The sequence below is a fragment of the Sciurus carolinensis genome, chromosome 9 (assembly GCF_902686445.1).
Source record: "Sciurus carolinensis chromosome 9, mSciCar1.2, whole genome shotgun sequence".
In the NCBI taxonomy this organism is placed as follows: Eukaryota; Metazoa; Chordata; class Mammalia; order Rodentia; family Sciuridae; genus Sciurus; species Sciurus carolinensis.
In genome coordinates, this window is record NC_062221.1 from 85,805,612 (window position 1) to 85,833,463 (window position 27,852).

Here is a 27,852-nt window from a genome sequence, read left to right on the forward strand (position 1 = left end):
ACCAGATGGGTTCTCAGCCGAGTTCTACAAAACCTTTAAAGAAGAGCTCATTCCAATACTCCTCAAACTATTCCATGAAATAGAAGAGGAGGGAACCCTCCCAAACTCATTCTATGAAGCCAATATCACCCTGATACCTAAACCAGACAGAGACACATCAAGGAAAGAAAATTTCAGACCAATATCCTTAATGAACATCAACGCAAAAATTCTCAACAAAATTTTAGCAAATCGCATACAAATATATATTAAAAAGATAGTGCACCACGATCAAGTGGGTTTTATCCCAGGGATGCAAGGTTGGTTCAACATTCGGAAATCAATAAATGTCATTCACCATATCAACAGACTTAAAGTTAGAGAATCACATGATTATTTCAATAGATGCAGAAAAAGCATTTGATAAAATACAGCATCCCTTCATGCTCAAAACACTAGAAATAATTGGGGTAGTGGGAACATTCCTTAACTTTATAAAGGCAATCTACGCTAAGCCCATGGCTAATATCATTCTAAATGGTGAAAAACTGAAAGTTTTCCCCCTAAAAACTGGAACAAGGCAGGGATGCCCTCTTTCACCGCTTCTATTCAACATCGTCCTTGAGACTCTAGTCAGAGCAATCAGACAAACCAAAGACATAAAAGGGATACGAATAGGAAAAGAAGAACTCAAACTATCCCTGTTCGCTGATGACATGATTATATATTTAGAGGAACCTGGAAATTCCACCAGAAAACTTTTAGAACTCATAAGTGAATTCAGTAAAGTAGCAGGTTACAAGATCAATGCTCATAAATCTAATGCATTTTTATACATAAGTGATGAATCTTCAGAAAGAGAAATTAGGAAAACTACCCGATTCACAATAGCATCGAAAAAAAAATACTTGGGAATCAATCTCACAAAAGAGGTGAAAGACCTCTACAATGAGAACTACAGAACACTAAAGAAAGAAATTAAAGAAAACCTTAGAAGATGGAAAGATCTCCCATGTTCCTGGATAGGCAGAATTAATATTGTCAAAATGGCTATACTACCTAAAGTGCTATACAGATTCAATGCAATTCCAATTAAAATCCCAATGATGTACCTTGCAGAAATAGAGCAAGCAATTATGAAATTCATCTGGAAGAATAAAAAACCTAGAATAGCTAAAGCAATCCTCAGTAGCAAGAGCGAAGCAGGGGGTATTGCAATACCAGATCTTCAACTCTACTACAAAGCAATAGTAACAAAAACGGCATGGTATTGGTACCAAAATAGACAGGTAGATCAATGGTACAGAATAGAGGACATGGACACAAACCCAAATAAATACAATTTTCTCATAGTAGACAAAGGTTCCAAAAATATGCTATGGAGAAAAGATAGCCTCTTCAACAAATGGTGCTGGGAAAACTGGAAAACAATATGCAATAGAATGAAATTAAACCTCTATCTCTCACCCTACACAAAACTCAACTCAAAATGGATATAGAAGAAAAAGTAGGTCCAAATCTTCAACTTGTTGGCTTAGGATCAGACTTCCTTAACAGGACTCCCATAGCACAAGAAATAAAAGCAAGAATCAACAACTGGGATAGATTCAAACTAAAAATCTTTCTCTCAGCAAAGGAAACTATCAGAAATGTGAAGAGAGAGCCTACAGAGTGGGAGAATATCTTTGCCAACCATACCTCAGATAGAGCGCTAATTTCCAGAATCTACAAAGAACTCAAAAAACTCTACACGAAGAATACAAATAATCCAATCAACAAATGGGCTAAGGAAATGAACAGACACTTCACAGAAGAAGATGTACAAGTAATCACCAGATATATGAAAAAATGTTCAACATCCCTAGTAATAAGGGAAATGCAAATCAAAACTACCCTAAGATTTCATCTCACCCCAATTAGAATGGCGATTATCAAGAATACAAGCAACAATAGGTGTTGGCGAGGATGTGGGGAAAAAGGAACACTCATACATTGCTGGTGGGGTTGCAAATTAGTGCAGCCACTCTGGAAAGCAGTGTGGAGATTCCTCAGAAAGCTTGGAATGGAAACACCATTTGACCCAGCTATCCCACTCCTTGGCCTATACCCAAAGGACTTAAAATCAGCATACTACAGAGATACAGCCACATCAATGTTCATTGCTGCTCAATTCACCATAGCCAGATTGTGGAACCAACCTAGATGTCCTTCAATTGATGAATGGATAAAGAAACTGTGGCATATTTATACAATGGAATATTACTCCGCAATGAAGAATGATAAAATTATGGCATTTGTAGGCAAATGGACGAAATTGGAGAATATCATGCTAAGTGAGATAAGCCAATCTCAAAAAACTAAAGAATGAATGATCTTGCTGATAAGCGGATGAGGACATATAATGGGGGGTGGGAGGGGTTAGCATTAGGTTTAGGGTTAGGTTTAAGGTTAGGGATAAGGAGAGCGGTAAGAATGAAGGAAAGAAGGACTGTATAGATGGAAAAGAGGGGTGGGAGGGGTGGGGGGAATGGAAAAAAATAAACATCATTGCCCTATGTAAACTTATGATTACACAAATGGTATGCCTTGACTCTTTGTACAAATAGAGAAACAACATGTATCCCATTTGTATACAATTAAAAAAAATAAAAAAATAAAAATAAAATTATTAGAGAAGCAAACGATGAGATGAAAGAGCAAATGCAGGCATTGAATGATCGCACCAATCAACAGCTAACAGAGCAAATACAGGAAGCAAAAGATCATTTCAATAAAGAGTTAGAGATATTGAAAAAAAAAAACAAACAGAAATCCTTGAAATAAAGGAAACAATAAACCAAATTAAGAACTCCATAGAAAGCATAACCAATAGGATAGAACACCTGGAAGACAGAACTTCAGATATTGAAGACAAAATATTTAACCTCAAAATCAAAGTTGAACAAACAGAGAAGATGGTAAGAAATCATGAACAGAATCTCCAAGAACTATGGGATATCATGAAAAGGCCAAATTTAAGAATTATTGGGATTGAGGAAGGCTTAGAGAAACAAACCAAAGGAATGAACAATCTATTCAATGAAATAATTTCAGAAAATTCCCCAAATCTGAAGAATGTAATGGAAAATCAAGTTCAAGAGTCTTATAGGACTCCAAATACACAAAATTACAACAGACCCACACCAAGGCACATTATAATGAAAATACCTAACATACAAAATAAAGACAGAATCTTAAAGGCTGTGAGAGAAAAGAACCAAATTTCATTCAGGGGGAAACCAATATGGATAGCAGCAGATTTTTTAATCCAGACCCTAAAAACTAGAAGGGCCTGGAACAACATTTTTCAAGCTCTGAAAGAAAATGGATGCCAACCAAGAATCTTATACCCAGCAAAACTTACCTTCAAATTTGATGATGAAATAAAATCATTCCATGATAAACAAAAGCTAAAAGAATTTACAAAAAGAAAGCCAGCATTACAGAACATTCTCAGCAAAATATTCCATGAGGAAGAGATAAAAAACAAAGAAGCAAATCACCAAAGGGCGGAATTATCCTAAAGGAACTGTCAAATGAAGGAGGAACCAAGTTGTGTCAAAAAAATAAATAAATAAATAAAATTTTTAATATGAACCAAATGACCGGGAATACAAATCATATCTCAATAATAACCCTGAATGTTAATGGCCTGAATTCATCAATCAAAGGACATAGTTTGGCATATTGGATTAAAAAGAAAGATCCAACAATATGTTGCCTGCAAGAGACTCACCTCATAGAAAGAGATACCCATAGACTAAAGGTGAAAGGATGGGGAAAAACATACCACGCACATGGACTCAGCAAAAAAGCTGGAGTATCCATCCTCATTTCAGATAATGTGGACTTCAAGCCAATGTTAGTCAGAAGGGATAAAGAAGGACATTTCATACTGCTTAAGGGAAGCATAAATCAGCAAGATATAACAATCATAAACATCTATGCCCCAAACAGTGGCTCATCCATGTATGTCAAACAAATCCTTCTCAATTTTAGAAACCAAATAGACCATAACACAATAATACTAGGTGATTTTAACACGCCTCTCTCACCACTGGACAGATCTTCCAAACAAAAATTGAACAAAGAAACCATAGATCTCAATAACACAATCAATAATTTATACTTAACAGACATTTATAGAATATACCATCCAACCAAGAGCGAATACACTTTCTTCTCAGCAGCACATGGATCCTTCTCTAAAATAGACCATATATTATGCCACAAAGCTAATGTCAGCAAATACAAGAAGATAGAGACACTACCTTGTATTCTATCAGATCATAATGGATTGAAGTTAGAAATAAATGAAAGAGTAAAAAACAGAAACTACTCCAACACCTGGAGATTAAACAATATGCTATTATATGATGAATGGATAACAGAAGATATTAGGAAGGAAATTAAAAAATTCTTAGAGGTAAATGAGAACAAAGAAACATCATATCAAAATCTCTGGGACACTATGAAAGCAGTACTTAGAGGAAAATTTATTTCATGGAGCGCATTTAAAGAAGAAGTAAAACTCAACAAATAAACGACCTAACACTACTGCTCAAAGCCCTAGAAAAAGAAGAACAGACCAACACCAAAAGTAGTAGAAGACAGGAAATAGTTAAACTCAGAGCTGAAATCAATGAAATTGAAACAAAAGAAACAATACAAAAATTGACAAAATAAATAGTTGGTTCTTCGAAAAAATAAACAAAATTGAAAAGAAAGAACTTAAATAATCAGACTAATTTTAGACCTTGATGTAATTAGGTTCTTGTGTGTTTCCCCAAGGTCCATATGATAAAGGAGGGTTCCCAGTTTGATACTACAGGGGATGTGGGAATCTGTCATGGGTGTGTCTTAGTTGGGGGGTGACTTTGAATGAGGAGGGTGGTGGGACTCCAGCCCCTGCCTCTTCTTTCACTCCCAGCTATGAGGTGAACAGTTTTGCTCCTGCATACACTTCCATCATGAGTTCCTTTCTCACCAAGGTTGAAAGTAACATGGTCAATCATGACAAGAAACTCCAAAACTCAGTTAAGCCTTCTTTCATTTTGAGTTATCTCAGATTCTTAGTATAGAAATGGAAATCTGACTCACATAATCCTTCTGGAACTCAAGAAACAAACAAAAACAACAACAAAAGAAACATAAAACAAACAATTAAACAAAATACACCAAAGTTACAAGAAGGAAGAAAATAAATAAAATTAGATCAGGGAAAAAAAAACATATAACAGGAAAAAATTATTGATTTATATTTGGTCCTTTAAAAATATTATCACATTTGAAAACTTTGAGCTGGTTTAACTAAGTGACTCAGTCTGTGCTTCTATAACAATATATTTCAAAATTGGTCATTTATACTCTATAGTGAGTAGTAGATTGAGAATAGAAATTAATATCTTACAGTTCTGGAGGAATCAAGATGAAGGTGCCAACACTGGTTTCATGTGAGTGCATCCAAAGTGGCATCTTGCTGTGTCCTTATGAGGTGCAAGGCAGAAAAAGAAGACAATGCTTTCTACAGCCCTGCAGCCTTTTATAAGGCTGCTCATCCCAGAAGCCACAGTGCTTTATTTCCCCACTAGATTTTATTGGTGCTTTGCGGACCCACATAAGAATGGGATTTGTTGTTACATTTGTACATGCACACAATATAGTACATGCACACAATATAGCAATATAATTTGGACAAAGTCACTGCACATCACATCAATCTCCCCTCCTTTGCTCTTTTCCACCCCCTGGTCCCTTTACTGTATTATGCTGATCTCCCTTTGATTTTCATTAGATTTCCAGACCTCCCTACAATTTTGCCTTTTTTCTTCCTAGCTTTCTCTGTGAAAACACACACGGCATTTGACCTTCTTGGTTTGGTTTATTTTGCTTAATATGCTGATTTAAAGTTCCAACCATATTTACTGCAAATAACATAAATTTCACTTTTTAATTTTTGTAATGGCTGAATAAAACTCTATTGTGTATATACCACGTTTTCCTTAAGCATTCATCTGTTGATGGACACCTAGGCTGGTTTCATTGTTTGGCTATGATGAAATGTGCTGCTATATACATGGCTATGCACTCATCCCTATAGTATGATGACTTTAATTCTTGAGGATAAATCCCAAAGAGTTATATATAGCTGGATCATATGGTGGTTCCATACCTAGTCTTTTGAGGGAACTCCATACTGATTTCCCTAGTGGTTGTACTGATTGCAGTTGCACCAACATTGTAAAAATGTGCTTTTCTTCTCCATATACTGTTTACAATTTATTATGGTTTGCATTTTTGATGAGTACCATTCTGACTGTGTGAGGTAAAATCTCAGTGATGTTTGATTTGCCCATCCCTAATCGATAATGACATTGAATATTTTTTCATATATTTGTTGACTATTGGTAATTCTTCTTTTGAAAAATGTCTATTTAATTAATTTGTTTGTGATTTGGATGATTTTTTCTTTTGATGTTTGGTTTTGTTGTTTTAGTTCCTTTCTATGTTAGTCCTCTCATAAGGAATAGTTAGAAAAGAATTTCTCCCATTCTGTAGGTTCTATCTTCATATTTTTACTTGCTTCATTGCTCTGAAGATGATTTTTAACTTGATGCCATCTTCTTGAATAACTCTTGACATTTTTTCCTCTGCGTTCAGCTTGTATTGAGCAAGTTTTTGCCCCATTTCTAAATATTGTTCATAGGAGATTAAGGTACACCATGAATCCTTAAGGGAACAGCATCATTCCAGCTATATACCATCCCATCCTTTCTCGCCAACTTTCATGTCTTTATATAAAATGCATTCATTTTATTCCATTAGCCTCAAAAACTTTTGAGTCCTTTCACCTTAAGAAGTCTGAATTCAAAGTCATATCATCTTTATCTTATGTGAATCAGACTCAATGTATGATCTGTTCTGAGGGCCTTTTCCCTCCAGGTATGAGACTATGAAATCAAGAGTTATGTGCTTCTCATCACAATGGTAGTACAGGCATATGATAGACATTCCCTTTCTAATGGAGAGATAAGGCAAGAAGAAAGTATCAGATCCAATAATCCAAAATGTGACAGGAATATCAGCATTAAAGTTTAAGCTTGAGAATAAGTTTTTAGACTCTTTAAACCTACCGTTCTAGACACTGGGATGCGGGTTGGTTCCTCCAAATTTCAGGACATGCTGTCCTTATGACTATGTTGGCTACATCACTGATTATAGGTTTCCTAGGTTAAAGTCACCTGCCTTGGGCTCTCCCAGGCTGTGTTTACATGCTGCTGGCTCTATAGGTCTAAGGTCTCTGGATATGACTTATTTCCATGGTTCCACTAAGCATTTCCCTAATGGAATCTCTCTGTGGTGTTAATAAACCTGTAACCGCCTGGCCATTACCCTAGTGGGGACTTTGTACACAGCTCAGCCTCTGTGGAAATTCTCTGCCTATGTGCCAAGGCCCATTGAAACATATTTTAAAAAATCTAGGATGGATATTCATGTCTGTACCCATCTTCCATCCTTCTGCTGGCAGATTTAGTCCTATACCTAAGTTTCTCAGGATTATTACCTATATTTTTGTAGTAGAGTCCTGAATAATACCCAAGACTGCGTGGGCTATGGCAGGGCTAGCATAGTAGCATTGCATTAGAATACAGAGAGAAGAGATCTGAGGCAGTGCCAGTCAGTGAATCACTGCACACCAAGAATTCATGAATCTTCTAGAACCTTTCCTTGAACCTGTTATGTCTTAATGTTCTGGGACAGTGGTGGAGTTGACATCATTAAAGATCTCAGACAAGCCTCAGGGTCATTCTCCCATTATCTTGATCAATAGCTTCTAGTTTCCTTCTGTCCATATTAATCTGTTTAGAAATCATTGCTTAGCCACACCCATGATATTCTTTACCTAATATAACTTTTATACTGTTTTATAATGGGGTCTCCCTGAGAATTTCCCAAAACATTTTAGACTGCTTCACTGTTGATTATAAATATCATCTTTAAGTAGTTTCCCTGTGTAAGCAATTAAGAGAAATCATGTACCACATTTGAAATTTGCTTAGTTCCTCCTCCAGCCTCTGTCTTCCACCGATCATAGTTTTTCTTCTGATTTGTTCTAGTTATACATGACAGTATAATGCATTTAGATACATCACACATAGAGTATAATTTCTCATTCTTTTGGATGGACATCATGTAGGATGACATGGGTTAGGTAGTCATACATGTACAAGGGTAATAATGTCAGATTCATTCTACAATCATTCCTATCACCATAACCTTCCCCTCTTTCTCTCCCTCTACCTATTCCAGTGTAGCTCTATCCTTCTATAGACTTTAACGGTATTGTGAATTAGCATGCACATATCAGAGAAAATACATGGTCTTTGATTTTCTGGTCTTGCACATCCAAAAATCCAGTTTTACCTGTCTTGAGTTAGAAGTACTGGATGGTACCTTTAATGTGTATCTTTGTACTTATCTTACCCCTTCTATTTAATTGGGGTCAGTGTTAGTACTGAGAGTGTGCCTTACATCACTTTTGTCTTGAATTTTTTTTTAATAGTAAAGAAATGGGATACATGTTTTTCTCTATTTGTACATGGAGTCAAGGCATACCATGTGTAATCATAAATTTAATAGGGTAATGTTGTTTGATTCATTCTGTTATTTTTTCCCTTCCCCCCACCCCTCCCACCCCTCTTTTCCCTCAATACAGTCCTTCCTTCCTCCATTCTTACCACCCTCCTTAACCCTATCCCTTGACTTTTTTTTAATTAATTTTTTTCTTTGCCTTAATAAGTTGTACATGATAGTAGAATGCATGTATACATTTTGATATTGATTATGGCCTATTATCTCAAATTAACTCAGATTGTCATATTGAAAGTTCTACTTTTTCACAGATAAACTGAAAACTCTTTAAAATTCATGGAAAATATAAAATAATATTAGCAAGAGAAGGACATATTGAGTTTGTAGAGTAGCTGTTATACATGAAACCTAATTTTTTTATAATTCTATAAATTTATACTTTAGTTTGAGGAACATTAACTTGGTGGCATACTCAGATTCCAGGATTTGGCATCCCCTGTGACTGAACTTTGGTGAGGGTCATCACAACATTGTGCATGGCATCATGGTGGCAGGAAATTCATGAGTTAGAGCTTGCATGGCCAGAAAACTGGGGACAGACTGGTCTTGCTCTTTTTATAACAACCGACTCTCACAGGAACAAATGAGGCTCAGGTGAAGTACATTACTGCCTTCGTATGGTCTCATCCCTTAGTGTGACTGAATTACCTCACACTAGGCCCCGCCTCTTACACATAATACCACCTCAACATTGCCACACTGAGGACTAAGCCTCTAGTCCCTGGGGAAAAAACCACATCCACATCATCACAAGCTCCAAATAGCCAACATTGTTAGAGCAGCATGTCAGAGTCTACAACATGTGTGTAGGTGGGGATGGGGGAAGGTTGCTGTCAGACGTCACTGGAAGCAGCTGGAGCCCACATTCCACAGCCTCTGTGATGTTACACTTGCCATAGTCATGGCCTTCAGGGTGTCAACCCAGAAGAGAGATCAGTGGTGCTCATTTGTTTGAGAAAAGGCAGGTGTCACCATGTCAGATTCAAGTGTTTACATGCGCCCACCCCAAACATGAATGAGATGTCTGTGGCTTTTTGAAATCCTATGGGCCTCAATGAATATGGCTGCAGTCATCATGTTCAGTGGCCTGCATTTCATATATCCATGAGTCTCCAATGCACACTATCAGGTTTCCCTCAAAGGGATTGAGGGAAATATTGACACTGATAGTGCAGAGGCAGGGAAGGGGAGAGAGAGGGTCAGTAGGAAAAAGAAGTATATTAGTTAGGAGCTCAGAGATCTAGAGTGGCTGAAGCATTGAGGAAACTGTGGGTGTCTGGTAATGCTGGTGACATTTGGTGGATAGACCTGGATATTTAGATGTGTCCTTGAGGTGAGTCCTCTCACAGGTGCAGCAGGCCTCATGGGGAACTCTGGGTTGCCCCAGTAGAACTGAATCTGGCTGTGGTTTCAGAGGCAGATGGCTGGCCCAGAATCAAGACCTGTGTTCTCCAGTTGCAATGCACCTCCTCTTCATGGGTGACAATTTACACCGTGGTTACCCTGAATTTTTCTGACACAGGAATCCTCCATCATGGGGAGTTCTCAAACCTTGGGAGAAAGAGATGGCACTTCATGGTCTGATGTCAACAGGGCTCATTCTACAGTGGTCACCACCCCTGTGGCCTCTGGATCTTTTCTCTCCATGTCATCATTAATTAGACCCTGGCATTTCATTTCCCAAGAGAAAGGAGAAAACAGAATCCTGGAGTTTTCCAGTTGCTTTAGAAGGGAGGATGGGGCAGGGTGGCTAGAGAGACCAGCAGGCTCTTCCAAACCCCACAGTTCACTCCTCCTTCCCATTTGACACTCCAGTGCAAGCACTGAGCAGTTTTCCAGAAGGTAGAGTCCATATGCAGCTCTTCTGGCTTGACAGTGCCTTCTCTTTCCCTGACTGCCCATCTGAGAGGTCAGCTTGTTCAACAGAGCCTGACTGGAATTCCACTGCCTACCTCCGACCTGCTTCTTGTTTGCAGCTGATGCTATTTGGCTGCCCTGAGCAGCAGAGGGATGGAGTCCTCCTTCACTTCCCAAATCTCTTCCAGATCCAGGTTCCTTGGAGCAGGACCCCTAGACCCCCTATGTCGCACGGCTGAATGGCAGGGCACATGAAATGACCTGGTGTAAATACTGTGGCTTCCACCACCCACCTCGCACCTTCCACTGTTCTTCCTGTAACATCTGTGTGGAAGTGACTACTCCTCCACCCTGTCCATGCTCAGCCACTCTTGGTCCCTTACATATGCCATGGCCTCTGTGTCTGCAACTGTCCTGAGAGACTGGCCTTACTTGAACAGGTGCTGACATGCAAAAGGCACCACATGTGTGCTGGGCCTGGTGGAGTCAGGGGCAGGAGAGCAGTGCCTATCCCAGCCCCTGGGTTGCAGTTACTACATGCCAAAACCTTTAGACTGGCTGCTGTCCTGTTCTGGGATCTTTGCCTGTCCACTTCTGGGTGTCCAAGTCGGAGGGTTTCCCGTGTTCTGAGTGCTCTTCTCTCCTGTGCACATCCTGCATGGGTTTACAAGTACAGAAAGCTGGTTGGGCAAAAGTGTTCTTTTCATCCTTTTCCAGTATCTCAGAAAACAGTCCCCAGAGATATTCTATATCCTGCTCAAAGTGACACCAGGCAGGTCTTGTCTCTAAGAGCTTGCTGATGTCAGGTGACCTGAGCAGCCATGAAGTCCTAACTCTGCTTTAACTATGGAAATGACAGTTTCTCCCTGGGGGCTGGAGCTGTTGTGTTGGGCCAAGGGCAGGTGGCCTAGAAGTCCCCTTTGTGGGAGGCTTAAGGATTTGGGTGTGATAAATTCCAGAGCAGATAGAACCTCCGTCCTGCTTCCTCTCCCCTAGAAGTCTTACCAGCACTGCATGTGGCTGAACAACTGCGTGGGCCCCAGAAATATCCAGGGTTTCCTGCACCCGCTCCTCTCTCTGTTCCTGTCCCTGGGCACCATACTGGCAAGCTGTGTGCTTTTCCTGGTCCATAGGAGACTCACACACTTGTCACTGCACAAGGCCATGGCGTATCCTCACAGTGACAAGTGCCCACACTGGAAGAGCAGGGGTGATGGGAGGGTGGGGGAGGGTAACCGAATATGGGGCCCACTGGGCGGGGCGTCAGCCTCACTTGAAAGACCTGGGAAGGACATGTTGAAGGCCAGAGGGGTCTGGGTGTGAGGCTGGGTAGGATGGACTGTGGTGTAAAGAATGGAGCAGGGCCACAGAGAGTGATAATGAACGTTGAAAACGGACAGTCCGCGAGGACAGCGTGGTGAAGAGGGGTCACCTTGGGTGTACTGGACTAACAGTCCAGTCCAGGGAGGAAGATGGGTGGGCGGGGCCAACTAGGGCGGCACCAGGGAGTTAGGAGTAGAATTGAAAGGCGGGGACAGGGTGGAACTGTCCAGTGCCTTGGCTCCTTAACCCTAGCCCAGCTTTGTATTGGCTGTACCCATTTTTGGCCTCCTGCTGCCGTTCATGCTGCAGCTGGTCATTCAGGTCGTGGCAGTGATTACCGCTAGGCGCCCCTATGAAGGCCAGGTAAGCAGAACCAAATGCTTGTGCTTGAGGAGGCCTCTTTCTCCCCTTCCACCAGGCACTTTCTGTGCTTTCTCCACTACCCTTGGCCCTGATGGTGCTCATGAATCCTTCCAGACTCACCTTGTAAGATGCAGCTCAGATCTTTCCTCCCACTGGAACTGTGAGGCCATTCTCCTTCCTGGCTGCATTGCATGGAGAGCCTACTGTGTGCTAGGCTGCATGTTATTGAGGGATGGAAATAGAGGTACGTCCATCTTGCACCTGTGTTGATAAGCAACCTTCAAACAGAAGAAGCTGGCAGTCACCCAGGAACTCCCTGAGAGTGGCACAGGAGACTGGAAGGAACTGAGAGTTGGACGTGCCACTCTGTGTGTCCTAGGTGTGATTGTGTGGAGAAAGAAGACAGGAGGGCTTTTTTGTGAGACATACTGTTTGCAAAAAAGGCACGGAAACCTGAAAGTAGGATGTTAAGAGGATGATGAGAAAGGGGCTCCCATTCAAGCACAGGGTGGCATGGGTAATGAGGTGAAACCATGGGGGGTCAAGATTAGAAAGCCCCTGAAATTCAAGCATGGAATTTACTTGGGAAGAAGTGGAAACCTAGGAGCTATGGTAGAACTTTTTTATGAAGTCTTTTATTGAGGAACAATGTACAAACAGTAGGATTCACCCAATTTAGGCTACAGTTAGGGAATTTGACAAGCGGACACTGTCCTGTATTTTCCACCATGATCGAGGTTAGACCACTTTCTCTACCCCAGAAGAGCCTTTCATCGTTTGTTGTCAGTTTCTCTCCCTAAGTCCTTGTGGTTTTTCTCTTTCTGGAATCATGTAGGAATGAGAACAGTCTGTGTGTATGTATGTATGAAAACAGTGAATGGTACCAAAGAGTGGCTGCTTCTGTTACTACCATTCCCTCTTTTGGTCATCTACACATGATTGTGTCTCATCTTAAATCCAAGTGACCCCCACCCTTCATGTCGTAGGTGTCAACTCCACCTGTTGTACCCTCTATACCTTATTCCCTGGTGGAGCTGATCCTGCTCACCTGGCCCATCCTTCATTCCCTGTCCCACATCAGCCCAGACTTGCTCTGACTGTCATGGTGGTCTCACATCATTGGGCAAAGTCAGAAGACATCCTCTAGAGTGCTCTTTCTGGACAGGACACAGCCTCTGCAACCAGAAGCTGAAATAGCCCTCTTGCATGTCTTATTGCTAATATTCAGGGCTTCTCCTCTGCATGAACCTGGGTGCTGTGGGCTGGGTTGCCCACATGGTTCCCATGATCCCCTGTCTCTGCACTTCCCTGGCCACTCCACATGGTGCTCAGGTCCTCGTGTTGCAGATGCACTCACCACACTGAAAGTAGGCTGGCCCTGCTGTTTGCAGTGTGCTTCAACCCCCAGTGCAGTGACTGGGCTTTTTTTCTTTGCTACTGGGTATTAAACCCAGGGGCACTATCCTACTGAGCTACATCCCAAGGCCCTTCAAGTTCTTATTTTGAAGCAGGGTCTCACTAAGTTGCTGAGGCTGGTCTTGAAATTGTGATCCTCCTGCCTCGATGTCCTGAGTTGCTAGGATTACAGGTGGGTGCTTCCTTGCCCCATTGGACTGAGGTATTTTTGATTTCCTGAACCATTTCTGCCTGGGATTGTATCTGTGTGGTAGAGCATGTGCTTCACATGTGCAAGGCCCTAGGTTCTTCAATCCCCAGCACACAAAGAAAAGAAATCTGATGAGTCCCCAACAAACAAGAGAATTCAATATTTGCAATAGATGAAAAGAGATAAAGAACAGAGAGAATCCTGATGCCCTGATTCCCCCAAGATAAGAGGAAGAAGGAGAGGCAGCAGGAAGTTGGGTAGAAGATGGGACAAGCTGATGATGCCCCTGGATTTTGGTCCTATGTAGTATGAGGGCATTTGAGACACAGAATTACAGCAGGAATGCCAGGAGAGGAGCCAGTGATAGAGTCTGGACTGGCTACTTCCAAACTCTTGGATTCTACTCATGCCTGAGAGGGTTCCATGTGGGGAGAGGAAGGAAGTCAAATTCAGAGCTCAGTTCTAGAAAAGTTATTATCATTCCTTCAAGCATTTTTCTATACCTTCCGTCCAACCCACATATTATATCCTTTATACACATCTAATCAAAAATTATTTCTATAATATTAACAGTTATGTAAAGTGTTTAAAAATATTCTGCAATTAATTAATTTACTTTTTCTTTAGAGAGATTAAACCCAGGAGTGCTTTACACTGAAGCTACATCCCCATTCCTTATGATATTTTGTTTTGAGGTAGGGTCTCACTAATTTCCTGAAGGCCTTGCTAATCTTTAAGGCTGACCTTGAACTTGTGATCCTCCTACCTTAGCCTTCTAAGTCATTGGGATTAAAGGTGTGTGCCATTGCACCTGACAGTATTGTAGTGTCTTGTTTCATTCAATTTTTACTTTTGTATGTTGACTCATTGTACACAAATGGAGTACAAATTTTCATTTCTCTGGTTGTACACGCTGAGGAGTCACACCACTCACATAATCATACATGATACAGGGCAATGATGATTCTCTTTTTCCACCACCTTTCCCTTTCACACCCTCTCCCCTCCCCTCCTTTCCCTCTACACAATCCAGTGTTCCTCCATTCTTCCCTTAAACTGCCCTGCCCCTGCTATGTTTCATCATCCAATTATCAGAGAAACATGTGAACTTTGGTTCTTTGGGATTGCTTCTTTAAACACACTTCTTCTTTTCATGGGGGGGGGGTGGTGGCTAGCCTGCAGCCTGCATTTTTTAAAATTGATATTTTTACACAGAGCATTCTGATTCATCATACACATTGGGGGTACAACTTTTCATTTCTATGGTTGTACACACTGTAGAATCATACCATTCCTGTAATTATATCAAGACATAGAATTATAACGTCTGTCTCAGTCTACTATCTGTCCCTCCCCCATCCCTCCCACCCATTTTCCTCTTCACATTCCAAAGTTTCTCCATTCTTCTCTTGTCCCTCCCTGTCACTATCCCCCATTATATATCATCATCCACCTATAAAAGAAAACATTTGGCCTTTGAGTTTTTGTGCTTGGCTTATACACTTAGCATGATATTCTCCAACTCCATCCATATACCAGCAAATGCCATAATTTTATTCTTCTTTATAGCTGAGTAATATTCCACTGTGTGTATATACTACAGTTTCTTTATTCATTCATTAATTGAAGGGCATCTGGGTTGGTAGCACAATCTAGGTTTTGTGAATTGAGCAGCTCTGAACATTGATGTGATTGCATCTTGGAAGCTAAATATTTTGAAGGTTGGGCTGAAGTTCAAAGTGTTCTTGCATGGGTATTGGGAGAGGTGAGGGTGGACAGGGGTGCTGTGGGCCATTTCCTATTGTAGCAGAATATTTTCTAGCTAAAGCGCCTGAGGTTGGGGTGAGGCTGAACCTTGCCTTGGGCAGTGGGAAGGTAGTTGTCCAGTCTGATGAATGAAATCAGGGAAAGACAAAGTGGAAAAAGGGAGGGGAGAAGCCAGTCAGTGTCCAGTGGAGAAGTTGACTTTCAGTGTGACCTTTTCTGCTTGTGGATTAAAAGTCTTCAGCCCAGGTTTCCCTGAGTCATGTGAGTTTTGAGTAGAAAAATGTAATTGGTCATCCCTGCTCCTCTGCCCTCCCTAAGAGTGAAATTCAGTGAAGTGACAGTTTAGAAAATTCAAAGAGGAAGAAAGTGAAGTGGGAGCAGCTGGTGACACCATCATTGGATCAGTTTAGCAGCACAGGGAAGATCTTAATGGGTGTCCAGAAGGATGAGGCAGGAAGACAGCTGTGGCCAATGGAGACACAGAAGGAGGTGGCAGAGGGAGGTAGAAGGTGATGAGAGAGCCCTGAGGAGACAGGAGAGGTTTGCAGTGTGAGCTCTCCTCTGGGGAGAGCTGCTCACAAGTGGGTTGAGGGAGGTCACTCTTCCTAGGCGTGCTGGAAGGCAGAAGCCCCTGGGTCTCTCTTGCGCTCCCCTGTCCTTGGAGTTTTGCCACAGGCCTATGAGGAGGCCCAGGCTAAACTGACCAACTTAGGGAGGGTCCTGGGAGATGGCCTTGCCCAGTCTTGCTGGTCCTGAGCTCCTCTTCAATCCCCATCTGTAGGGAACATTCCTCAAGCTTATCTGGCAGCAGTCACTGACACCATGGTCTAAGTAAGCCAAACAGTCTGAACAGAGAAACTGAGGTCATGCTAAAGACTCGCCATGGAATGAAGGTCTTTGCAGCTGTTGTGGCTGAGTTTGAGCTGAGGGGAGGCCTCGTTCTGACATGCATCACAGAAAGCTGTGATGTGAGCTGCCTGAGCTGCCTTGCCTCATGCTGTGTGCAGGAGCTTGCCATTCCCCTAGTCCTTTGTCTTAGACCTGTTGCTGGACAGAATTGCTTAGGCATGCTTGGTTTGTTTACACTACCTGGATCCTCAACGTATATTCACCTATAGGCTGACTCTGTTACACTTTAATAAGCATGTTAACCTGATTGGATGATGTGTCTATATATGTCCTGTGCAACCCTAAGTAAAATTAGATCTGTGCCTTCAGAGCTGGATCTCCGATGCCTGGGTAAGCGCGCTGGGTAAGGCTAAGAAGGGTAGGCATCCTTCGTCCTCACCCTCAGCAAACCTGTCTCTGAACATCTACACCCATCTCCCTCTAGCAGGACAACCTGTTTGACCAGGGATGGGCCTGGAACTGGTATACACCCTCTGTGCACCACTTGGACCCAAGTGAGTGGGTTAACCAGGGGCTTAAGTGGGGACACTGGGGCTGGTGGGGAGAGGTAATGCTAGGTCTTCTTCCCTGGTCCCTACTCTAGCTCCCTGACCCTAACACACATAGATCCTTTCCTTTGGGGTTTTCTACACTAAAATCTTGGGGTCTCTGGGAATTTCACTGTTTCTTGCTTTTGTAGGTTCTTGCACCAAGATGTGGGGCACAGGAAACTGCAGACTGGATGAGGCTCCTGGATGAGAGCTCTGGGCTCTCTGCTTCCCAAACTGAAGTAGAACAAAAAGTATGACAACTTGTGAGGCCAGGCTGCAAGACTCACACCTGTAATCACAGAGACTCCAGAGGCTGAGGTAGGATGATCACAAATTTGAGACAGGCATTGGGATCTTAGACTCTTGTCTCCAATTTTGTAAAAAAAGCTTGGAGAATATTATGCTGAGTGAGATAAGCCAATCTCAGAAAACAAAAGAACAAATGATATCGCTAATAAGTGGATGATGACACATAATGGGGGGTGGGAGGAGTTAGTGTTAGGGTTAGAGTTAGGGTGAGGGATGGGGCAAGAATGGAGGAAGGAAGGACGGTACAGAGGGAAAAGAGGGGTGGGAGGGGTGGGGAGAAGGGAAAAATAACAGAATGAATCAAACAACATTACCCTATGTAAATTTATGATTACACAAATGGTATGCCTTTACTCCATGTACAAACAGAGAAACAACATGTATCCCATTTGTTTACAATAAAAAAAAAAAAAGAAAAGAAAAAGCAGGGGGCACTGGTGATGCTGCTTATTGTTAAAGCCCCATGGATTCAATCTCCATAGCAGGAGATGGGGGGGGGGGAAACCAAGCAATTTGACTCCATAAAATTAAAATTTTGGGAAATTAGGTATAATTTTTGTAGTGGTTAGCATGTGCTTAGCAAGCTGAAGGAACTGGGTTCAATTCCCAGCACCATAAAAAGAATAAAAACAAAAATGTTTTAAAACTTTTTATGTATATATACCAAGCAACAAATGAAAATGTTAGTTTAGTGTGTATACATTTCAAGCCAGAAGTGTAACATTTAGCAAGTGTGTCCTAGGGAAACAATAGAATAGCACAGATTAAGGACTTTGTAGCATTATTTAGATAGCACAAAGGAGCTAAAAATCAACATAAGGGTGATTAGTAGGAAACTGCTTAAAATATGGCATGACCATTTAATGGACTACTATATCATTTTGAATGGATTTTGGGGGAAAAACTGTAATGTATCACTGGGCACAGTGGAGCAGACTGTGAATAGCTATTTCTTGTTTTGGTGATGGCATAGCATAGAAGTTAATAGCAGGTTCTCTAGTCACATAAACTCCCTAGGAAACTTAGTTCTGCTCTGTGCTGGTTAAGTGTCCTGAGGGTACTAACTTAGTCTCTCCAAGCTTCATGTGTAAAGCAGAGATAATATCTTTTGTTGTTGTTGTTAGTGCTGGGGATTGAACCAGGGCCTCCACATGCTAGGCAAGTGCTCTACCATGAGCCACATCCCCAGCCCAGGCAGAGATGGTATCTTAACACAGTGGGTTGTTTTCAGGATTAAAGGAAATATGGGAGGCATGTCTTATGATTAGTGCTCTTCATTATGTTTTTTTCCACTTCTGGAACTTAAACTATCCATAATATTACCTCCCAGAAATGCAATGGTATTAAGAAAGTCTTTTCCCATGGTACTCGTTTGAAATTGGGGTCCATCTCCCATTGCTTCAGCCTTCCCAATTTTTGTGGGTTCTGCGGTTGAACCCAAGCAGAGCTCCGACACTGAGGTGCATTCCCACCTCTTGAGACAAAAGTTTTAGCTAAATGGAGGGAGCTGGTCCTCCTGCCTCAGGCACAGTCAGTCAGACTACAGGCCTGTGTCATCATACCTGACTGTCATTGGTGGAGGAGACTGCTTTCTTATTTGAGGAGTGTCAGTCCAAGGTGGTGGGAACTGAAGATCATTTCTTGTTGTTTAAAGTCACATTTTCTATTAAATCTGTTCTTTCTAGGCACACTGGAGCACACCTGTAATCCCAGAGGCAGAGGAGGCTGAGACCGGCAGATTGTGAGTCCAACAGGCCTCAAAAAAGCAAGGTGCTATGCAACACAGTGAGACCCTGTCTCTAAATAAAATACAACCTGTGACACACTGGTGCAGTACCCTTAAATTCAATCCCACTACTAAAAATGTAACCCCCACCAAAAAAAAAACCTGTTCTTTAAAAATATTTTGTCCAGTGTTGGGACTTGTTATCTTTTGGGGGGCCTATTTCCACATATAGACACAAGGCTATGGTTAGGTTCATTTTCAGGTATAAAACAGGCCGGGCATGGCTGCCTATGGGTCATCCCAGTAATTAAGGAGGCTGAGGCAGGAGAATGGCGAATTGAAAGCAAGTCTCAGCAAAACCTTGGTGCTAAGCAACTCCACAACACCTGTCTCTAAATAAAATACATAAAGGACTGACCTTTCATTCAGTTGCTGAGTGCCTGTGAGTTCAATACTTTCTTCCCGCCCACCCCCCAAAAAAAGTTAAATATTTAACACTATATAAGTTCTGTTCCTATTTTTGAAGCCCCAAATTTTTATGTCCTGAAAGGATGAAGGTGGAAATCCTGTGTTCTATTTTCGTGGAAATTCTAGACTAGAACCAGAAAAGCATCCTTTATCTGATTTCCTATAATCTGAGTTTTGCTTTTGGCTTAAGGTTTTAAATTAGGAGCTAATTGGGTGGGTAATGAACAGGAGGAAATGCAGGTTTTACACTTCTGTCCCTCTTCCCAAACAAACCCAGCACTCCATTCCCACTACCCTGTTTTGATGTTGCCTGTTCATTTGCAAAGCAGATCTAGGAAAGCAAATCTCTAGGAAAGTAGATCTGTTAATCAAATCTAAAATTATGTGTATTGGGTTTTTTTATGTATTTTGATATTTATCTCTGAAAAGTGATTTTGTTAGAGCAATCAAACCACCAGTCATTTCTGAATTTCTTTTTGTCAGGGTATGCCAGAGAAGGGGGCTCCATTGTTACACACCTCCAGTATATCACCAAAGGAGGGCAAAGAAAGACTCCAGGATTTCTGCTTAGTGTCTTAAAATTCTGTGGGTCCAACAGAGCAAAGCCGAATTATCTCAATTGTACTCTTCCTGGTAAGATATCAGACAGTGGTAAAAGACTGACTCACATAGAAAGTTGTGAAGCACTACTACATAAAAAGATTGTTTCTGGAAAGTATTCAAGGCTAATATACTTCTTCTCCTTCCTCTGTCCTGCAGAGATTCTGCTTTTTGTGAACTGTTTGGGTGGCTCTTCACCATCATTTGGAATCTGAGTGTTTCATTAATCTCATAGATTGCTTAGAAATGGAATTGGAAGTTTTCCATTTTTTTCCCCATTTTTTATACATTATAATTAAACATGACAATGAAATTTGTTGTTTTCTTGGGACTTTTTCTCCTCACTGACTTAAATGATTTACAGGTTAGATGGAAAAGGTGTAGATTTGTAAACATGTTTATGCTAGGGATATATTCATTGTCAGTGGCCTAGAAGGAAGTTTTTCTATATAGATGCACAGACCTTGCAATGAAAGAAGTTTTCTACTCAAAAAATGAAATCTGTCAAACATGTAAATACATAAAAATAAACATTAAAACTGAAAGGATTTATACTTCATAATTAGAATATCATTGGTTAAGAATTGGAATATAATGGATTTTAAAGTAGTTTGTTTAAATCAGCATCGAAATCAAGTTCACGTGTTACAGTTGGTTCAGCCATCTCTGGAAGGTCTTTTGAGATTTAGACTCTCCTTCTCCACATGGTTTCTTCTGTTTCTCTTCTTTGCATTGTACTTGAAAGATTCAAGATCATGTGCCCTGTTTATCTTAGTGTAGATTTTGCCAATTACGTGCCCAGGAGGGCTGTTATTTTAATTTACTATGTTTCTCTGTCTCTAAAGTCATATATCTGGTTTTTAAAAATACTTTAAGTTAAAATCATATGTGGTTGGAATCATTTATGCTTAATGTGTTTACATCATCAATGAAATAAAGGTTTGTTCAAGGAAGAAGCCCACTTCTTTGCAAGTAATATTGATCTTGATCTTTTATACTTTAATCTGGTATACCCTTAGGAATAGGAAAGAAATCACATGTCAAAAATAGTGCTTTTCCTAGTTGCCATGTTTGGTTGCTCATTATCCTCCTGATCCTTGGTAGGGAAATCTCTGAAAAAAGTATCTTAAACAGTCAATGTTTTAATATAATACAGATTGGCAGGTATAGTTTCCTTTACATTTTAACAACTGTATTGAAGTATAATTTTCATACAATAAAATTTGCCCATTTAATGATCAATTCAGGAGTTTTTAAATGTATTTTCAGGACTCCTTACCATTGGAGAGTTATTCACTGAGTCTTATATCAATTATTGTTTATTTTCCTGTTACTGTGTGGCTGGATGAGATGGGACCCTGGGGGCTGCCCTCCAAGGGTTCGTTTTCCATGCTCTCCGTTTTCGCTTTCTCCCCCTCTGTGAGTTGTGGCCACCTGGAGCAGAGCAGCACTCCTCCATCATGCCCTCTGCCATGATGTTCTGCTTCACCTTGAGTCACAGAAAAGGAATCCATGCACCATGGACTAAACCTCTGAATCTGTGCGCCCAATACCTGTTCCTCTGTTTTTCTCTTCAGGAATTTTTGTCCCATTGACACCACACTGAATAGCACATTATGGAAGTATTATATTTGAGAATGGATTAGTAATAGATTATCGTAGCAATAGAAAAGAGCCATAGTGAAGCAAAAAGAGGTGAAAAATAACTTTAAATGCAATACTATCAGTGAGCTGGGAGATAGTTTCAAATGTTTTAGTAAATGTGGAATAGGTTCTGAAAAAAAATCAACCAGGAAATCTATGTTTTGATAGCTAAATAACACCTTTCTCAAACACATGAAAGTTGAATGTACTTCTAACTGTATGGATAAATATATTAATTTTTGTTATGTAAATATCTTTAAAAATTAAAACTGATTATTTAAGAATAATAGCAGTGATGCTGGAGATATGCATTTGTGAAATGACAAACAAAAGCTTCAGAGCCAAAGGAAAAAAACCTAGAAGTCTGGTGTACCACTTGAAGGTAGAAGGGTAGAGTATGATCATTCAAAGATTCAAACATTAAATAGTAAATGAGAGAGTTGTGACTAATAACTAAAGAGTAATAAAATAAAAAGGGGGTGGAGGAATGCTGGGCTGCAAATGTCTCAGTGGTAGAGATTTGCCTAGTGTGTTAGTGTGTGTAAGGCCCTGAGTTCAATCCCTGGCACCACAAAAAAAAATCATTAAATCAAAAAGTCATGCTGTAATGCATACAACATCAAAACATCACATTATATAATTATTAGTAATCAATTTAAAATAAACTTGCAAATTTTAAAAAGAGGCCAGACTGAGGGAGGTATATCATAGGGTCAACTGAAAGAGCAGCTTAACCAAAGCAGGGACAATTTGAACATCAAAATACAGTTGTAAGGAATTATAACTTGAAATTTAAAATAAATATTTGTGAGTCCATGCTGATATAAATGTTTGAATAAATACATTTCGGAGAGGAGACAGATCAGTCACCCAGGCTGAAAAATTCACCCTTCAGGAAGTAGAGGCTAACTCAAGTATGGACTGAAGTGAACAGAGTATGGAAAGGGAAGAGATGCTTCCCAGTGGAAACACTTAACAAGACCTTGGTCAGGTGATAAGGTCAACCGCAACAGTCATGAGTCATGTTGTATGTCCCCAAATATGATGCAATGAAAAAGGTAGTGTTGCCAGGCATGGTGGCCAAGCTATGTGAGGGGTGGAGGCAAGAGGGTCACAATTTGGAAGATAGACTCCACAATGTAGTGATACCCTGTCTCAAACTATAAAATAAAAAGGACTGGAGCTGTAACTCAGTGGGAGAGACCTCTAGGGATCAATCCCCAGTACTGCAAGAGAAGATAAAATAAAGAAATTGGCAGTGCTAACTCTGAGACCTTCCTCTCAAAAACCTATAATTTTGAGATAACCATGAAAAAGTCAGATACATTATATTAGAGGGGTATCCTACAAAGGATAATATAGCACCTGACCGGTGCTCCTCAAAACTCTACAGTCACCAAAAACAAGGGAAGTCTGAGAAATTGCAAGAGCCAAGCAGCAGCTAGGACACATGACAACTGAGTGTATGTGTCTTTGGACAGGAATGGAGAGTAGGAGAGTGAGTGGAGTAGGGAGATGTAGTGTGACAACTGAAGGCACTAACAGCCCATATGAGGTTAGTGGATGTCAATGGTAAGTGATGCCAGTCATTGCAGATAAGTGGTGTTTATCCACTACATTGAGTTGGGAGAGGGTCATGGAGGTGACATGTGAAAGGAACGATGAACACTGAAAGTCCTATGGGAATCTAGGTCACAGTGGAGTCAGAGGATTGCTGACCTTGGAGTACTGGGAATACAAAAGATAGGAGGTAGAAGCAACCAAAAGGTGAGGGTGGTGGTTGCTGGTATCTGTCCTGGTAGAGGGAAGGACATAGTGTATAAGGTGAGAAAGGCAAGCCCTGAGAGCATGAGAGCAGAGGACAAGGAACTGCAGCAGGCATCTGTGTAGCTATTGATGTAGCCACCAATCAGGACAGGAGTAATGTGAGAGGTAACAGTGCAAAGAGCTGTGATTACGAGAAAGTGAGGACGGAATGACCTGGTGTTTAGTAAGCATTGAAAACAAGGAAATGTAGATTTGTCGTCAAAAGCCTGCATATTAGAGAAATAGAAGCGTGAAGACTTCAGAGAGCAATGAGAGGCCAAAAGAACACTTTCTTCATCTCTAGACCTACGGTTGGGAGAGAAGAAATGTTCCCCTGAAAGCACAGCTGGTAAAAGTAAGGAGCATGTTCAGTGCCACATGGGCATTAGGGTGGAAATATTGGGGTAGGACTGTGAGTCCTGGGCTGCTTATGATCATTAACATAAATGAAAGTAAAGAGTAAATTGAGTCAGATGTCAAGGTGGGGAGGAGATGGGGGCAGGGGAGGGGGGACTCTTGGTGGTTGGGTTGATAATACTGAGCTTGAGTATTTTATGGGCTCCCATCCTATCCCTTCTGATGGAGATATAGGGGTTTCCAACAGTCTTCAGATCTTAATCTGAAATTGATTTCTGTCTGAGTCTTGAGGTCTTAGAATAAAATTAATGCTCAAGAAAATCTAGGTGACCTTGGGTTTCTCAGTGTTTTTAGGTACAACACTGTTTCAAGGACCATCCATGAAAGAATACAGTGGTCTTCTTAAAATTACATTCTTCTTAGGCTGAAGTTGTAGTTCAGTGGTTGTGTCCTTGCCTAGCCTTCATGAGTCCCCAGCACTCAATCCCCAGGACCACACAAAAGCAAAAATGTTTTTATATAGAGATATATATGTACACATATTCATCATTTGTGATAAGTATTCTGTACAGAAATGCAGGCTATTAATAAGAAAATGAGTATCTAATATGGTAACAGTATAGGATCCACATTTTAAGATCAGGTAGGCATTTGGAAAATACATTTGCTATGCTCTCTGGTTGTGTCTTCAATATTAAAGGAGGTCAGTGAGATTTATTAAAGTGTTTCTCCTGTCTCACATGGCAACTCAGCTATGGTCTGTGTTGTCTGCTTCATTTCAAAGTAGGCGATTAATTAGATATAATTTCATTTCCAGAAATTTACATATAAAATCAAAAGTGAAAGATTACAATCATTTTCTGAATGGGGTTCAAATTACGAAAACACTTATAAGTCACTCTTCAATTTATCCATTTTATGATGTGTTATTAGGGATGACGAAGTTGGCATATAACTAGTAAAGGAACAGAGTTTCAATAAAACCAATTGTTTTGAAATGTGAGTTTTAAATAGCTTGCAAATGTTTACCAGGATTGTACACCTTTATAGAAGAATTGACATCACTGTTATTTGTATTTTTGTATACCATAGGTGGCGTTTTTCATTTGTTGTTTTTTGTTTTCTTATGAGCGATGTAGTGCATTCATAAATGAACACAGAAAAGATGAACTTTCCAGGCCTAGTGGCACACACCTGTAATCTCAACTTCTGGAGAGGCAGAGGCAGGAAGATCTCAAGTTTGAGGCCTGCCTGGGCAACTTAGAGATACCCTGTCTCAAAATAAATGAAATAGAGGGCTGGGGTGCAGCTCAGTGGTGGAGCACATACTTGCCTAGAGTATGCCTGGTTCAATTCTTACAGCTCCCACTGAATAGGAAGAGAAGAGAAAGAGAGGAAAGGAGAGAGAGAGAGAGAGAGAGGGAGGAAATAAAGGAAGTGAAGGCGAGCGGTTACAAAATTCATAAAGGTAAAGATAATCAGGAGCTCACTTTAGTATTTAGTGATTATCTCTGAAGAATTAAGAAGGACTGAAGATGTCCTCCCACAGAGTGCTTGCCCGGCATGCAAAAGGCCCTGGATTTGATCCCAGGACCACACATAAACACACACACTCTCTCTCACACACACACACACACACACACACACATAATCACACTCACACACACACACACACACACACACACACACACACACTCACAGGAAAGTTCCATAAACTTGATAGAGTACATTATAACTTTGTTGAACTGCATTTAGACTGTCAGGACTACCTTATGCAATGTTTGCACACCTGTAATCATGGTGACTGAGGAGGCCAAAGAACGAAAATCACAAGTTTGACCCAGCCTCAACAATTTGGTGAGACCCAGTCTAAAAACCATGTAAAAAAGTGTTAGGGATGTAGCTTACGATAAAGCAATCCTGCCATCACCCCCTAACTAACCCCTCCCCCTGTCATTGCCCCCAAAAGAAGGTCACAGATACTGTTCATTTTTAGACCTTAGAGCTGATTGCAAGAAATGGAACTCCAGAACTTCCAAATGCAGAGACTCTTTCCCCAATATTCTGTGATTTCTTTAATGGATGTTTGGAAATGGATGTGGAGATAAAGAGGATCAGCCACAGAATTGTTACAGGTAAATTTGTAAAAGATGTCATTTTGGAAAATGTTGAGTCTTTTTGAAAGAGCATCAGTGTTAATAACATTTCATTATTCATTCATCACGACCAATAAAGAAGCAACTACATTTAACGGTTCCATCTGCCAGGAACAAAAGATTAGTATTGTGGGCTATGGTTGTGGGTTAGTGGTAGAGCACTTGCCTAGCACATGTTAGACCTTGCTTTTGATACTCAGCACCACTAAAAATAAAATAAGGTATTGTGTCCTCCTACAACTACAATATATACAATATATATATATATATATATTATTTATATATATATAAATGTTTAATATAGTTGAAGTATGTTTTTGTATATTATGAAATAATGTATTCATTCAATGTTGACATGAGTGTATTTAGGAGCTATTTCCCTGTTGATGTTTGGGAATTAGGAAAATTAAACAACTCTGTGTTCAACTATGGAAGGTATGTACTGATTAGGAGTGTTTTGGGCAGGTATTAACATATGTGTTTTTTAAGAAAATTGTATTCATAAGTAGTCTTCAAGGCTTAGTTGCAAGGAAATGTTTTGTTTCTCTATTAATAAATTTCATGCTCTTCTCTCTCCCCTTTTCCTGACAGCACCCGTTCTTGAAACTGGCCAAACCATTATCTACATTGAAACCACTGATTTGGGCACCTAAGAAAGAAAAGAGGAGTTGCCATTAACATCACTGACCTGGATCATATCCTTTTTTCCATTTTCTAAAATAAAAATATTTCTTAAATTTAATAAAGTGTTTCTTGTTGTTAAAGACATGTGACATGAAAATTTCCATTTTAACCATGTTATGTGGACAAACCAGTGGCATTAATTACACTCAATATATTGTACATCCTTCTCTTCCAGAACAGTTTTGTCACTCCAAGCAGAAGCTCTGCCACCATAAAGTAATCTCTCATTCCTCCTCTTCCAGTCCCTGGGTGCCAATAATTATTATCCTGCTTATATTTGTTCTAATTAGTTATACATGACAATAGAATGCATTTTGACACATCCTATGTATATAGAGTATAACATCTCATGTTTTTGGTCGTACACTGTGTACATCATATCCATCATGTAGTCCCATATGCATATAGGGAGGTAATGTCTGAACCATTCAACTATTCCTCCTGTCCCCGTAAGTCTGCCCCTCCTTTCAATCTCCTTTGAGGCAACCAAAGAAACTCTATACTTCGACAGCTACTCTTGTTATTGCAAATTAGCATCCATTTATCAGAGAAAACATTCAGTATTTTGTTGTGTGGATTGGCTTATTTCTATTAGCAGGATATTCTCCATATTGATCCATTTACTATCAAAAAGCATCATTTCATTCTTCTTTAAAGCTGAGTAATATTCCAACTTGTATATATACATTTTTTATGCATTCATCTCTTGAAGAACACTGAGGTTAGTTCCATAGTGTAGTTATTGTGAGTTGAGCTGCTATAAGCATTGATGTGGCTGCATCACTGTACTTTGCTGATTTTAATTACTTTAGGAATAGACGAAGGAGTGGGATAACTGAAAAAAGGTGTTTCCATTCCAAGTTTTTGGAGGACTCTCCATACTGCTTTCCATAGTGGTTGCACCAATTTGTAGTACCACCAGCAAAGTATGAGTGTCCCTTTTTCCTTACATTCTCACCAACATTTATTCTTGCTTGTATTCTTCACAATTGCCAGTCTGAAAGGAATGAGATGAAGTCTTAGAGTAGTTTTGATTGGCAATTCTCTAATTGCTACAGATGTTGAACATGTTTTTAT

The 27,852-nt window shown here is 40.4% G+C and overlaps 1 protein-coding gene across 1 annotated transcript in view; it reads left to right on the forward strand.

Annotated features, from left to right (window-relative positions):
- Positions 1 to 26,769, forward strand: part of LOC124993680 (serine/threonine-protein kinase PAK 2-like) — a 255,555-nt gene extending 228,786 nt beyond the window's left edge. Inside the window, 3 exon segments of the mRNA XM_047565498.1 lie at positions 25,932 to 26,042; positions 26,044 to 26,070; positions 26,683 to 26,769. Of these exon segments, the coding sequence (XP_047421454.1) occupies positions 25,932 to 26,042; positions 26,044 to 26,070; positions 26,683 to 26,769 (225 nt within the window).
- The last annotated feature ends 1,083 nt before the right edge of the window (positions 26,770 to 27,852 follow it).